The sequence below is a fragment of the Echinops telfairi genome, unplaced genomic scaffold (genome assembly GCF_000313985.2).
Source record: "Echinops telfairi isolate 266 unplaced genomic scaffold, ASM31398v2 ScPeMD7_7420;HRSCAF=8458, whole genome shotgun sequence".
Taxonomy (NCBI): Eukaryota; Metazoa; Chordata; class Mammalia; order Afrosoricida; family Tenrecidae; genus Echinops; species Echinops telfairi.
Genome location: NW_022111320.1, coordinates 44,069,182 through 44,086,050, shown reverse-complemented (window position 1 = coordinate 44,086,050; position 16,869 = coordinate 44,069,182). Strand labels below are relative to the sequence as shown.

At 37.8% G+C, this 16,869-nt stretch overlaps 1 protein-coding gene across 1 annotated transcript in view; it reads right to left on the bottom strand.

Moving 5' to 3' along the window:
• Positions 1–16,869, bottom strand: part of ANKRD28 (ankyrin repeat domain 28) — a 121,081-nt gene that overhangs the window by 74,453 nt on the left and 29,759 nt on the right. The window contains exon 3 of the mRNA XM_004704188.2: positions 13,827–13,905. Coding sequence (XP_004704245.1) covers positions 13,827–13,905 — 79 coding nt within the window. The remainder of the gene's footprint in view (positions 1–13,826; positions 13,906–16,869) is intronic.

Genomic DNA, 16,869 nt, shown 5'->3' with positions numbered 1-16,869 from the left:
AAATTTATAATGGCAAACACCTAAAATTAAAAAAGAGCATACATTAATAAACTAACATTACAACTTATGGAATTAGTAAAAAGGAGAGAAAATCAATCAGACGTGTCTATGGATTGTGATAAGTTGTATGAGCCCCTAATAAAATGATTTAAAAAAAAAAGAAATAAAGTTTGAGAAAAACTAATAAAGATAATCTGTGAATCCAGAAGTCAATTCTTTGAAAAAAGATCAATAAAATATACAAAGTTTTAGATAAGCTAATAAAGAAAAAAATAAGGCGAGGACATGAAAATGATTGAGCTAAATGGACAAATGGGCAAATTCATAGAAGCAGATAGATAAACTGACTTAAGTGTATCTTAACATGTTCATAGCAAGTACAGAGATTGTATGAGTAAATTTAAATGCCTACGACCCCCCAAAGTCCTAGATCAGATGGCTTGAGGGAAATTCAATCAAACATTTAAAAAATTGACATTAATCCTTAACTCTTCTGAAAGAATACAGAGGAGGGAGCCTTTTTTAACTCATGTTATGAGGCCAGCTGTATCCAGATAACAAAGCCAGTCCAAAGACACTATTAGAAGAGACACTATAATCTGAGAGTATCCCGAATGAATTTAGATTCAGCAAACTAAGTCTAAAAACAATATATTAAAAAGATTACATAGCACAGCCAAGTGAGGGTTATCCTTAGGATCCAAGTTATCCTTAGATCCTTAGGATCTCAACATAAGAAAATAAGTCAATGTAGCACATTATATATTAAGAATCAAAAGGAGCCCTGGTGGTGCTCAGCAGCTTCAAGGGAGAAAATCCCTGGTCATCCGCACCTCTACAAAGGAAACCCCATGGAGTAGTTCTCCTCATAGAAGCCACTATGACTGAGAAGTGATTGGATGGCACACAACAAAACAGCACCATTTGATCAGTGCAACTGAACCAGAAAACAATTACAACAAAATCAAATGCCCTTTCAAAATAAAAATATACGATATCGGTGAGGAATTGCCCAATGTGTGACACTGTGCACTTATGAAATACATCTAAAATCATACTCAATGGGGAAAGCCTAAAATCTCTCTTCTAAAATCAAGAAAAAGACAAGGATGCTTGGTTTCACCATTACTACTCAATATTGGGCTGGAAGTTTTCCTCATAGCAATTAGACAATAAAAAGAAATGCTCACTAAGCTAAAACCAAACCTATTGCCGTTGAATTCATTTTGACTCATACAGGGTTTCAAAGGCTATAAATCTTTGTAGGAGCAAACAGCCTCATTGTTCTCCAGAGGAACTGCTGGTGGATTTGAACTGCTGACCTTGATATTAGCAGTCCAATACTTAACCAACAGTGCCATTAAAGCTCCTAAAAAAAAAAGGGGTATCCAAATCAGAAAGGAAAAATTAAAAATATTTCTACATATAAAGTGATATATTTGGGGTGGGGTGGGGTGGGGAAAAAGTTACTGAAGTGGAAGTGGGGCAGTGAGATTTCTAGAACTAAGTCAACATTCTATTCTATTTGGAGATAAATTAAAACAAAACAAAAAACCCCACCTAATTTATTCCCATCAATCTATGCTGGTCTTTACATGCAGCTGAAGTGCTCTGAACTTGTGAGGAGACTTCTCAGGGGATGGTGGAAGGAGTCCAAGGATAGGGAGGAGACCTATGAACTAATAATGGCTCTGTAACCAGGAGATCATGATACCATGAACTGTCTCTGGAGTCTAAATCTTTATTAGTGAGTCATAATCCCTACCTTGTGTGTTTATTTTGGAGGTACGGGTGCCCCCAGTTTAAATAACACATGGAATTCTGGTTCTACCAAGTGAATTCTATAGTTAGGCATATAAGTCAAGGGTTCTCCATTTGATTCCAGATTCAGCAAGATAAATAGATTCACCTGTTTTCTCCTTCATCCAAAATCAGTTCCTAAACCAGTTGTCATGCTTCACGGAATAGATTTGTGCATACAGTTTTCAATGACTATGACCTTTTGAAACGAACTCCTAGGGTCTTTCTTCTGTCACTCCACATGGACAGGTGGATTAGTAGCCTGGTGCTTAACCATTTGTGCCACCAAGTATTCGAATCAATCACGTTTTGCTAATTTTTCCATTTTTGTAGATTTCTACACCTCACTTGTCACTGAAATAAGAATATACACTAAATGATCCTTATAATCCATTCCTAATTAAGACATACGATCGTATTTGAAATATCCAAAACAAATTATTTCATATTAAATGACTTGCCATAATGTTAAGGCCAAAAAGATGAAGCTGTTCTATGATTTAAGCCATGCTCTTCAAACCACCCAACAAGCTATAAGCCTCCTGCTTTGTAAATAAAGTTTTACTGAAACACAGTCAAGCTTATTCATTTAAGTATTTCCTGTTGCTCAGGCCTCACACTGGTTCAGTTTGGTTAAATCAGGACTTACAAAGGAAAACCAGAATGGACTTGAATATGCAAAGCGTGGGTGAACTGGTATAGGGCCACTCTAAGAGGAATCCACTCTGTGGCACTGGGTTCTTGGTTTGGTTTGGGTGAATTGGAATGCTAAGTGGAATGAGAAATATTAAGGTCAAAGCCCTGCTACAAACTTCATCTCCCTCTTAAAAAACAAGGTTGCAACATGTGCACTGCATAGCAACCATATCCCTTGACCAGGTAAGTTGAAACAACTATGACTGCTTAAAGATGACCGTAGACCACGCTGCTTTTGAGTGTGTTTTGCCCTCCACAAGTACTAGCAATAACTCAATGGAAACTCTCAGGTTCCTGAAGTAACCACTATGCTTCTTCAGCCTCCCATTTCAGGGCTTCAAACTGTAAAAAAACTAGTTTTATTGGCATGTAATTGACATTATACAATTTAATAGTTCCATGATATTAAAGAGTTGTGCAATTATCACCATAGTCAATTTCACAACATTTCCTTCTTTCTCATATTTGTTAGCTCCTCCTTTCCCTCCCACTGTTCCCTGCCATGCCCCTAGGTACCGTATATACTCGTGTATAAGGCAAGTTTTCCAGCACATTTTTAATGCAGTTTTTGTGGTAAAATATCAGTTCCGGCTGATATTCGGGTCAGCTTATACTCGAGTATATACGGTAATTATTAATCTGGTTACTGTCTCTCTAGATTTATCTGTCCTGGATTTCATATACAGAAAATCATACAAAACACAAACATGAACCAAATACAACAATGATAAAAGAAAAGCGAGGAAAACCTCAGCTGAGAAGAAAGCAGAGTAAAAACTGAAACAACTTTATAATGGCTCAAAAGAGAAAAAGATAAGATGCCACATTTTAACCTAATTACATCTGCCATAATAGACTTTATAATGCTTGCTGATAGCAAGGCTATAGTCACAGCCTTTGACTATAGTTAGAGAGAATTCAACAGAGGCTTAATATGGGACTGTGCAAATGGATTTTGAGCTTCCACGGCCTTCTGCAAACAGGGTGTTAAGAATTTAAGCTTTGATACTATACCCCCTCCTCTGCATTTTATTATGCACAATCTTGAATCACACAAGACTAATGTGCTTCTTCCATGCTTGCTTTAAGACAAGTCTTTAAGACCCCACAAACTATTCTTTCTGATAATCATGCTCCATTTGTTTTCTTCATCACACTTTGCTATAGCATTCGTATCTTCAGTGATCTATTCATGAGGACTACTATTGAGTAGGGTTATGTCATAAGAATGAATTGCTCTTATATCGAGGTACGATTACACGTGAGTCTAAAATCTATTCATTTATCTTTGAATTAAGTCTATGGTTCACTTCAGGAAACCATTATCATTTTATGATAGAAAAATTATAAATCACCCCCCTGGAGCATACAGTAATTATACTGATAGTATCATTAATTTCGGCAAAGACATAGAATTTAAATAACTTGTTGAGAAAGGGAAGTTATACATCCAGGGCTAGCTTTTAAGAACTCAATACATGAATTGACAGATTAAAAGCTTAAGCAACTGTAATTCTTGTCTATTTAGGTTAATGTTCCAGATTGTAAGAATTCAAGTCTGTTGCAGTTTCATGACTGAATCCAGTTATTTTGATTTGAAGGCATGCTATGGCTGCTTTCAGCTACAACAGTAGAGTTGAGCATTTATGAGAAAGTCTGTATATCATTCAAAGCCTGAAATATTTATTATTTGGTCCTTTCCAGTTTAAAAGAAAAAAGCCAGCTTCTAATCTAGGCTAAGCAATAGTAGGTGGTATTTTACTTCATATGTGTTTTTTCTTAACTACAAATGTCCTACTAATCAATTTCTAAAACTTCTTTTTGTAGAGAATGATTCTTTTCTCTGCTTCTAAGTCATAGGGGAAACAGTTTATACCCAACCTAGGCCAGGAGCCAAGTACTTTAATCTCTCTTCCAAATTGGAAATAATTGTCTTTGGCTGTCTACCAAAAGCAGTGGCAAGAACTTTAGATTCTGTTTTCAGGTTGGGAGTGGAATAGCAAAGGGCAATTACATCTTCATCTCCAATCTTAAAAAAGAGTGTGCAATGTACCTGTTAGGAAAAGTGTTATGGACACCAGCATTGTAGACTTTCAAAGGTCATGCAGGCATAATTCTTAATGTCAGAAATATTAGGTTCAATTTGTCCTTATTAAGGATATTTTCTATAAAAGGCCAGACAAATGAATTATTGATTAATTCCATAACAGTCATTTAACTTCCTAACATATGCTCTATATGAAGTCTTCAGTAATGCTAAACATGGTTTTGAATGCAAATATTAAATGATTGGCTCATATAAAAAAAAATCTGTACTTAAGTGTCGGCCAGAAAATTTAGTCCTTAAAACACAAGTTCTTCAATAAAGGTTATTAGCAACATGTTTCTTATTCAATGCTAAGCAGGTATGTTGGGAAAGTGTGATGGGCAATGGGGAGGAGGAGGAGAAGATTCAGATTACAGCAGTTAAGAATATGGACTCTGGCGTTAGGTTACCGGGTTTGATTTTGGTTATTGCTCTTATTAGCAGTGTAATTTTCAGCTAGCTATGATATCTGTAAGTATCTTAAACTTCTTATCTATAGTAATACACTTACAGAGTTAAGTGTTAAAGGATAAAATGAGGTAATAAATGAAAAACTATTTAGCATGGTATTTGAAATATAGTAAGCAATCATTGTTTGCTATTATTTTACCCTACTCAAGTGTGAAATTCTTTTCTGTGGATTCTAGAGTTACTACAGAATCTATGAAAGTAAAGAATTCACTTGATTATGTAGGCCAATAAAACCCTTCATCTATAAATCTTGGCACTGTACAATGTAAAAATATTTGATAATGAATTTAGATCTGGACTACCCACTAAAGAGTGAGTTGTTTTACTCTAAATCATTCACTAAATAAAAACAAAGACCAATCTTCAATAAAACAGCTACAACTACAAAGCAAACGATGAAGAATTTCTATCAATTATAGTGAAATTTATACCAACGTCACGAAAAGACACAAAGTTAAGTTTCTTCAGAATGTGAGATCTAACTTCTCTTAGACTGTCTGTACATATGTATATCCATCATCTCTTCCTCTTGACATATTATCACCTCAGAGCTTATTACCTAAGGAGCTATGGAGTCACCCCAAGTATTGCAATACACCAACAACGAAAGGAAGCTACAAGGTTAGGATTGAGGAGAGAACTCATTTCCTTTGAGAGATGTCCTAATTGAAACAACAAACCTATTGTTCAATTTTTGTCCTTCATTACCCAAATCTTTTGCAAATATGCTCTTATGGGGAGAAATATAGCTAGCAGAGATATATGAAGGGGCTTCAAACTGTTTGTAAAAATACTTCATAATCTTTCAACTCCATTCCCCCCCACAAACTTTCTGAAGTCCCCTCATACTGTTATAAGGTATACTAGAAAGTGACTATCTCTAGGCAGAGATCATATATTATTCAACTCTGTGCCTATGAGACACAGTATTCTTGTATGCTTGTGAATAAATGAACAAACAAAGAAACTGATGGTCCCTGGAAACAAGAAAATGAATTCATGAACTACTCTTTATACTCAGCTTCAGAGAAATTAAGTTTGGAAGAAATGACTCAAGGAAGAGTAACATGAAGAGATAACATAACGTGACAAGGTGAGCCAGCATAGTTCATAAAAGGAAAATAAAATCATTAGAGGGAAACACATACACTAGTAACAACAAGCAGAATAATCATGGCATTTATGACTTCAAACCGTCTTAAATATGAATTCACAGTCACAGTGAAACTGTAAAAACCCACAGACCATTTTACTCCACCTTACACTCTTCACGGTTTTTCTTACCATTCTGAGTCCCAAAGCACAGCTTTATCATGACCCACAAGACCATACATAATCTGGACTCTCTCCTACACGTCTTGTTACTTGCCTCCAAATATGCTACTTCCTCATAGCACTTTCACTTACTGTTCTCTTAATTCCGCTAACTATCTGTCTACTGTGTGAGGCTTTCCCCTTTACTTCCTTCAGTTATTTAATCAAATGGCATGTTGTCACGGAGTCATTTCCTGATAACCCAGTATGATCATAAGAACATTATTTACTTTTCCCATAGCAATTATCTCTATAAGAAAAACTATATACATTTGCAGCATACTGTCTATCTTCCCATAAGGCATCTATTTTATTTACTACTATCCCTAACACCTGCAAAATGGCCTAAAATAGACTGGCTTATTAAATTTATGTTGAATGGATAAAGGACAGGTTTATGAAAATAACCTAAAACTAAATGGAAAAGACAAAATTATGACCAGTAAAAGTAAAGACAGAGGAAGATCTTCAGACATTATTATCATTGCTGAAAGACACACAGATATATAATTTTCTAAGATGTAATGGAAGATATAAATGACAAAAAATTTGAATTTCAAGTATGGAAGCACACATGCACATTATGTTCTACAAAAATGGTAAAATACAAGGGGGTAACAAAAAAAAAGGGAATTTTTTTTCAAGCTCTGTATTTAAAAAAAATTTTTTTTAACAAAAACTTTTCATCGTCAAAGAACTCTCCATTACAATTAATACATCTGTCAAATCTGCAGTTCCATTCCTGGAAACATTTTTCAAACGCATCTGTTTGGATGGCTGACAGCACCTCCCTCGTTTTTTCTTCACCTCTTCTACATAGTCAAATCGCTGTCCTTTCATGTCTCTCTTCATTCATGGAAACAAAAAGAAGTCACACAGTGTGGTCAGGTAAAAATAAGGCACATGGGCAAGAGAGGCATGGCATTTTTTTTGCCAAAGACTGGCAGGCACACTGAGATAGCTGAGTAAGCAGGTGCATTGCCCTGGTGGCAAAACCAGTCCCCGTCTGCCTCCGGTCAGGCATTTTTTGTGGCACACTGTTACGCAAAATTTTCAGAATCTCTAAATTGAAAGCTTGATTAACGTTCTGACCTAGTGGAAGGAACTTCAAATGCACTACGAGTCAACATTTTTCTCCTTTTGGGAAGTTGACAGGCATCCAGAACGAGGCTTGTCATCAATCGACATTTCACCTTTTATGAAACGAGGAAAACCACTCATGCAATTGAGTTTTTTTCCATACTGCTGTCCATGTAAGCTGTGTTTAACATCAGAATTGTTTCTGCAACATTTTTCCCGAGCAGGAAACAAAATTTTATAGCTGCATGCTCTTCTCTTACATTGGTCATCACAAAAAAAAGAGATTTCAAGCGAAACTGCTTTTACTACAAAAACTCACTGACCAGAAAGAACCTTCCCTGGTGATGGCACTGAGTGCACTAACTTAGAGCAAGTTGCTCAATGCTCATGGAAAACAAAAGCTCCATTCTGCCCAGCACAATTCTGTTTTCTTTTTTTGGGGGGGGGAGGGGGGCCCTCTTGTATATTTAGTATAAAGAAGTTATTGAATTTTAGAGTTAAAGAATTCAGTCTTATAGGCAACTAGGCACAAGAAGCAAGCCACAATGGTGGGGTGGGGTGGGTAAGACACACAGGGCAAGGAGAGAAGTTTGATCCAAGACTTTCACTCAATGCTAGAAAGCACTGAAGTAACATGTATAAGTTTAATTAAAAGGAGCACAATTAAAGAATCCTATATCTAGTCAATTTTCCCTTCAATTAAACAAAAAGAGAATATTGTGAGGCTGTCTTAGGCCCTGGCAGTGTTTTGTTCTGTTGTACATAGGGTTGCTATAAGTCAGAAACTACTCAATAGCAACTAACAACAACCCCCTATTAAAAATACAAAAAAAACCACAAAACCTCAAAAACTACTTGTTGATACCCATTCAAACAGGAGGTAGATTAATTATAGTGTAGTGACTTACTACAATGTGGCCCTTCTGGCTATGGTCTTTTTACTCCCAGAAAATAATGAGAGAGACTATGCAAATAATACAATCAAAGTACACGAAACCCTTACAGAGGTAAATCAAACCAAATTCACTGCCATCTAGTCAATTCTGACTCATAGTAGCCCTGCAGGATAGTGTAGAAGCACACGGACTTGTGCGATCAAAGATGATGATAACAAAATCCAAGTATGATGAAGGGAAAATATCAGAGCTTAAATTGTATACACCCAATTTATGGAAGGCTATGGAGGGCAGTGGAAGCCCCAAACCCATCTGCAGAGTATTTAGTCAGAAAAAGCCTCTGGCAGATCCTCTCTGGTCACAGATGACAGACTCAAACAGCTTTTACTACCAGAGATTATTGCAAACTTGATTATGGTGTATCAAACCATGGTATAAAATGGCACTTGGTCAGCTGGCCTCTTTCTACACCTAACCTGAATTTCCTCTAGGCTAAAATACTTCTTGTTTGTTCCAAGACAGACATTTCTTTTCTGGCTTTTAAAATATTAGTGGTGGTCTTTTCTTTCTTACTCTTAAATATAAATATATATATATATAAAATTATTATTATTATTTTCTTCTTTCTGTTGTTTCTGTAAGGTTTCCTAGTTTACGAAGTATAGAAGTAGATGCATATGGACAGTAACTGATGCAATGGTTTATGGGGAGGGGTGTGAAAGGAACTGGGGAGTGAACAATGGATTTGAGGGGGGAGGGAACACTGGGATTGACAATTGTTTTAAAAGTGACAACTATAGACGTATATGATCTGTGATTATTATACCAAGAAAATTACTGAAAAGAAAAAAGAAACCAAACTTGACCTATAGTTACCATGGGTGAAGGAGGAAGAGTTGTAGCTTAGAGGGCACTTAGTATATACATGTTAACAGTGGTGGAATAATTTGGAAAAAGATATCAACAATGGTTGTACAACATGAAGAATATAATCAATGGCACTGAATTATACATGTATAAGTTGGTGAAATGGAGAATGTTTTGTTGTGTATATTTTTGCCACACTCAAAAAGAATAATTACACTCATAACAATGAGTATAAGGAATCTGAAAATGTTCTAAAATTGACTGTGGTCGTGATTTTACAACTCTTCTTGATGTAACTGAATTATTGGGTTATATACTATGTGGATGAAGTGCCAATAAAACTGCTCCAAAAGGAAGATAACTGCCCCTGTGAGTTTCTGAGACTATAATCCTTTTACAGGAATACAGTATCTCATTATCCCATGGAGCTAGCTGGTGGTTTTGAACTGCTGACCTTTTGGTTAGCATCCTAACACATAGCCACTAAGCCACCAGGGCTATGAAAATAAGGTACACGGAACCCTAATGAATCAATGCATTTGAATTATGGTGCTGGCAAAGAACACTGAAATTAGTATTAACTGCCAAAAGAACACATAAATCTATCTGGAAGAAGTATAGCCAGAATGCTCTTTAGAAGCAAGGATGACTGTCTCACGTGCTTTGGACATGTTATCAGAAGAGACCAGTCCCTGAGAAGGACATCATGCTTGTAGTACAGAGGGGAAGAGAAAAAGAGAAAGACTCTCAAAAAGAGAGACTAACACAGTGGCTGCAACAAAGGGCTCAAACATAACAATTGTGAAGATGGTGCAGGGCCAGACATCGTCTCATTCTGTTGTGCACAGGGTCACTATATGTCAGAACTGACTTGACAACACCTAACAATAGGAGTGTCAATCTGACATCCTCTAGGATTTAAAAAAAAAAAAAAAAAAAGCCAATCCATGAATAAATAGAGGACACTTTACTAAGAAGAGCTGAGAGCAAAGGACATGTTTTGGACCCAGGGCTCCTGTACCGAGGACCTCCTAGAACCAGGAGCTAGAACGTGTATCACCAAAGACACAATGGCATAATCAAGAGACGTGCTAGATGGCATAGAAGGTTTCCAGCTCAAAAAGCGGGACAGCTACAGTGGGTGTGCCAAGCCACAGAGCGAGAGCTGAGCAGCACCTTTGAGCGTGCTGGTAGAGGGCAATGAAGGAAGGCTGGTTGTGAGCACAGCCAAGAAGCTGTCTTTAACTAATAAATTACCACAGCTAGCACAGAACTAGATCAGTGTGGGAAGTACAGGTGGTGCCAGAAATGATAGGCTAGCAAGAAGTATGTCTAAACTCCACCTCATAGGAACCAGCACTGGGTTGACATTGATCTCGATTCTTTCTCCTCCAAAAGTTGGATAAGGTCTGACAACATGTCACCATTTTTACAATGAAAACAAACAGTTCGGAGAAAGTATAAATGTTCTTATTTCCTAATTTTTTATCATAGGAAAAATCAGACATATGAGACACAACGAAAACCTGAAACAGGCACACAGGAGCAAACTAAGAGGGAAAGGGAGAATGGATCGTATCCTGGCCCACCCAGCCGCAAGGGCAACACCACTGCTAGGAACAGCCAAGACAGAGAGAGGACCATAGGGCTTGCCCCACCGCGAGACACAACATCCCCTCACTGACCCACAGCGCTGCAGGGGACAGCCCTGGAGAGACAGTGTGGAAATTTTATCTGGTCTAACTACCCCCACACCAGGGCAACACACGAAGGGAGTGCAACAGAGCAGCAAGGGGAGCAAAGCAACAAAGTCCCTGAGAAATCCTGAAAATAGACTTCAGACTCAGAGGGCAGGATTTGGCATCTATCTCATCACACTTGATCAGAAAACAAATATAAGGGTCAGTAGAAAACTTGGAACGATATAAGATAGGCAAGATAAACAAACACAAGTAGAAAACAATGGGGCGGAAGGTTCCAGAGGGAATAGAGGAGAAGGGGAGTGGGGAGCCAACAAACCTGGGGACAAGGGCACAAAAAGAGATCTAAAATTGATGGCGAGGAGGGTATTGAACGCCTGGTGGGATTTGATCAAGTGCAATGTAGCTGAGAGGAATTACTGAGGGCCTAATGAAGGTCGAACACAAAAGTGGGACAGGAGTAAAGTAATAGGAAATACAGAAGGAAAAAAAGTAAAAGGAAATACAAGGCAAAAGACATTTATAGGGGTATAAATATAGGCAGGTATATATAGAAATACATTAATATATAACAATATGGATAAAAGTCTATGTACATATATTTGTATGTTAAAAGTATTAAGGTAGCAAACGGACTCTGGGCCTCTACTTAAGTGTTCTCTCTACACAACACTTTGTTCTAATAATCTGGGTATTCTATAATGCTCACCTTCATGACACAATCGCTGAAGACAAAATGGGTGCACAAGCAAATGTGGTGAAGAAATCTGATGGTGCCCGGTCATTAAAAGATATAGAATCTGGGGTCTTAAAAGCTTGAAGTTAAACAAGCGGCCATCTAGCAGGGAAGCAACTTTATTGTAGTTTCTTTTTGATGTAGACTAGACTTAGATAATTCAAGAGCTAGATAATATCTGACATTAAGGTGGCAAGGGCAGATAAAAACGAGAAAAAGCAAACATATCATTGGATATCTATTATATGCCCGAGGAGCCCTAATGGCACTGTAAGTTAGGCATGGGCTGCTAATCGGGGTGGCAGAATTTGAACCCAAATTTGTCCGATTATAGGGCCTGTGCCTTATACTACCTTCAGTGCAACACAGAGCTTGGTTTATTTGTTTTTGCATTTGTAAACAGGTAACTTTGAATAATACTTCATTTTGCTCTAAACCCTGGTACGTATTTGGGTTATTATTACTCATTTTTGTTATTTTTCATAGTTTAATTGGCAGTCTGAAAAAAAGTTCTAAGAGCTTGAGTTGCACCCACAGGGGAAGCCCTTTTCCACTGACTTGATCTCTGACATTATACCTTTTCTCTACCTCTCCCATTCTCACTTCCCCTAAAGACCTGGGAAACTGAGAACTAAATATGAACAGATTCCTGAAAATGAAACAGACCCTGAATTTCTATTTCATAAATCATAAATTCATTCAAATCATAAAAGTATTTGCTCAGGGACATTTGTGTGTTTAGAACTGTCTTAAGCACTGGAGATGCTAGCAAACAATACAGACTAAATCCCTACCCTGTTAAGGCTTAAGAGGAGATCACAAAAAAGAATGGTAAATTTTTATAAATTATATGGAATATTCAATTCAACTGCCTCAGTTATCTTTAGTAAATTTAAGCTAAACATAGTGAGAAAGCCTTTACAGCATAACAAACATATCTTCAAGGTACATATCAACATTGAAGTTATTTATAGCAAAATCAACATAAAAATAACTGTAGGGTTGAAGTTGTAACCATATTTAATTACATGTGATCGTACCTTTACTATAAAAAAGCAGGTTATTTTAGTTTTATTTATAATGTAAACATTGTACTCGATTAGGTCACTTTACTCATAGAATGCCTACTATTTACTGTGATCCCCACATAGAATTTAAGCTAAACATAGTGAGATAGCCTTTACAGTATAATAAACATATCTTCAAGGTACATATCAACATTGAAGTTATTTATAGCAAAATCAACATAAAAAATAACTGTAGGGTCAAAGTTGTAACCATATTTAATTACATGTGATCGTACCTTTACTATAAAAAAGCAGATTATTTTAGTTTTATTTATAATGTAAACATTGTACTCGATTATGTCACGTTACTCATAGAATGCCTACTATTTACTGTGATCTCCACATAGAATCTCTCTAGACCTCCCAGATGAACACTTCTCTAATTTTATTAATGTGAAACATAGCTCACTTCAAACATGCATCTTTCCTCAATAAATACCCCTATTGTAGCCTAGTTAAACACAAATATTTCTAAGTACTTGCCTATTTTAGGAGTGTGAGCAGTACAGCCACAATATAAACTATTCTATGAAGCAAGTGTACAATTACTTCATAGTGTAAAATCGTATTTTAGGAAAAATTTTTACAAAGAGTACAATTTCCTAAATGAAATGTACCTGGCCTTGAAATAAAATCATATAAAATATATTTTAAAAGATAGGAAGTCTTAATAACATGTCCTTTAAAATATACCTACAACCAGACCATCTCTTTAGACTCCCACTGCTGCATTTGGTTTGAGCACGGCGACCTCCCCCTAGGACTGCAACTGTCTGAGCGACTCTGTTCAATGAAGCCTATTCTGAATGCCCTATAGAATGCTCATCTCATGCCCAGTGTGTCACCACATCAACTCCACTGTAAAACTTACTTGTACTCATTTCCTATTACTACCAACTAGAATATACATAACGGCACCTTTATTTTCTTCTGTAACATACTTTAAACACTTAGGGCAGAACCTGGTACATGATCAGTATTTGTAGAATAAATGAAGTCAGTTAAGTTTCAGTTTCGGAAGTAAATAAGAACCAAGTCATATATAGTTGATTAATTTTGAAAAATCATAACGACAAGATAGTTAACATGCTTTCATTACGGAGCTTACCATACCAGATAAAATAAGCAGTTCAATGATTTCTGCATCTCCAAGATAAGCAGCAGCATGCAATGGGGTTCTTTTTTCATTGTCCTATGATAACAAAGAAAGGTAAAATATGTTTTAAAATACGGTTCAGTTTAAAGAAAAAAAGTTATATATATATCAGATTATTATTTCTACAAATCTAGTCCAGTCTGCAAGTACCAGTCTATTTTCGTCTATGAGAAAAAAAGTAAAACAAACAATATTAAACTGGTATCAAAAGTGATATTATTTTAAAAATAGCTTGTAAAAGAGAAAGGGCTGGTCAGTCTAGACCCCATATTGGCACACCAAGCACAGAGGACAACATCTCTGCATGGAACTACTAAGGCACAGAGAGGATTGTAGGTCTGACAACAGCTCATGACATGCTGTCCCCTCATACTGGGACAGAGGACAATACTAGGGACACATAGCATGGAGGCAGGCGGTCTGAATACCCCCCTCTCCGCCCCCCACAGTGGAGAAAACCAAGAGGGAACATAAGAGATCAGCAACAGGATTAAAGCAAAGCTCCAAAGCCCCTAAAGAGCCCCCCAGATAGACTTCAGGCTAGAAGAGGCAGCTTCCAAAATTCTTCTAGGACCAGTGGGGAGATAGTCATGAAGGTCAGCAGACAGACCTGGAACTATGTATGTGTCTCTGTTTTCTTTTATTCAATCGCTTGTTTTCTAATTATTTAGTTTATGGCATTGTTGGTATGCCTCTTACATAAGGTAGAAAGAAACAAGGCCAACAGTCCCTCTGGAGAGACTTGGGGGGAGAGGGGGATGGGGGAAGGGTGTGGTGAGCAAACAAAGCCATAGACAGGGGAACAACTAGGGAATTAAAAACAACAACACGAAGATATAGAGATCCAGGGGGTGTTGGAGCAACAACAATCTAGCTGAGAGGATGTCCTATGAGGCAGACGTATGGGTGATGGTGGGGAAGAGGGAAGGTAAAAGTAAAAAGGAATGATCTAGGAAGCAAAACTATGGATAGAGGTATAAGCATAGGTGAATCCATATGTAAATACATTAATCCATAAAAATAGAGATATTGGCCTATGTACACATTTATATGGCAATACACTGAGTTAGTGGACGGACTTCAAGCCCCTGCTTATGCCCTCCCTCAATAAAAGAACACTGTTCTAACAAACTGTCCTACCCTACCGGCACAATTGCTGAAGACAAAATGGGAGCACAAGCAAATGTGAAGAAGGAAGATGGTGCCCAGCTATTAAAAGATACAGTGTCTGGAGTCTTAAAAGTCTTGAAGTGAAACAAGCAGCCATCTAGCAGAGAAACAACAAGCCCACATGGAAGAAGCACACCAGCCTGTGCAATCATGAGGTGTCATCCGGACTGAGTAACAGGCACCAGAAGACCCTGAACAAACAAACAAATAAGCAAAAACATATGGTTGAGAACAATGGGGATTGGAGCAGAGACCCAAAGTCCACTTGTAGACAATGGAATACCCTCCCCCAAAAGTGGTCCCAGGGAATGAATGAGTCAATCAGGGTGTAGTAAAGCACCGATGAAACACACAATACTCCTCTGGTTCCTTGAGGCTTCCTCACTCCCCACTATCATGACCCCAGTGATGCCTCTCACTTCGGACTAGACTGGAGTATGTACACAAGTACAGATAAGAGCTCATGATACATGTAATCCAGAAGCAGGAATGGGAACGTCAATACCAGAAGGATAGGAAGAAGGAGGGGAAGAGGGAACTGATCATAATGATAAACACACAACCACACACCCCTGCTCAGGGGGAAGAACAGAAACCCTGGGGGAAGGGAGACAGTGGTGAGTGTGAGGTCTGAAAATAATAATAATTTATAATCAAGGGATCATTGGGGGAAGGGAGGGGAAGAGTTGATACCAAGGGCTCCATAGAAACAACTGTCTAGAAAAAAATGATGGCAACGTTTATACAAATATGCCTGATACAACTGATGTATGGATTGTAATAAGGGTTGTAAGAGCCCCCAATAAAATTATCTCACAATAAATAAATAAACCTTCTTAGACTATTTCAGAAACCCACAAGGATAGTTCTACCTTGTCCTATAGGGTTGCTATGAGTCGGAATCTACTTGATGGCAGTGAGTTCAGTTTGGTGGAGATTATCTTTGAATGAGGAGGATAGGCAGCATGGTGGTGATACATACAATACAATGGAATATTTAGTTATTAGGAAAAGTGACATTTGCATTTATGCTGAGTGATCCCAGATGTTATGAAATATCTAGATTAGGCAAATGCATATGTATAAAAGTTTATTAGCGGTTACCAAGGGTAACCAGGATTAGGGGTGGTGGTAAGATTACGGTTTTATTGCTGGGAGAAAATATTTCGCCTAAATGTGGCCAATGGTATAAACAGTTAAGTGCATAAGTACTAGCAAAAAAATCTGGCAATTGGAACCCACCCAGAAGTTTGTCAGGAGACAGGCCTACCAATCTAGCCACAATCTGAAAAACTATACAGAGCAGTTCTACTTTGCACATATGGATGGAGTCACCAAAAGTCAGAATCCATTCAACAGCAACTAAAAGCAACAGGTAAATGTGGGGTTAATCACAGCACACGGGAGCAAATGAAGAGGGAGGAAAAGAGAGTGGAGCACATCCTGGCCCACCAACCCTTGAAGACTATATTCCTGCTCAGAGCAGCGAGTCCACAGAGAAGACCATATGATTGGCCCCACTATGAGACACGACATCCCTCACTGACCCACAGCCTACAGGGAACAACACTGGAGACACAGTGTGGAAATTCCGCCCAATCTGATCCCACCATACCGAGGCAAAACACTAAGGGCATGGAACAGAACAGCAAGGGGAACAGAGCAACAAAATTCCCAGGGAATACCAAGGACGGACTTTTGGGCCAGGGCTTGGTGCCCAACAGACTCGACTGGAAAACATGCCTAAGGGCCAACAAACAGTCCTTGAACTAACTACAAGCTTTTCTTTTTTGTTGTTGTGTTTTGTTTTGTGTCATTGGTTTGTTGTTG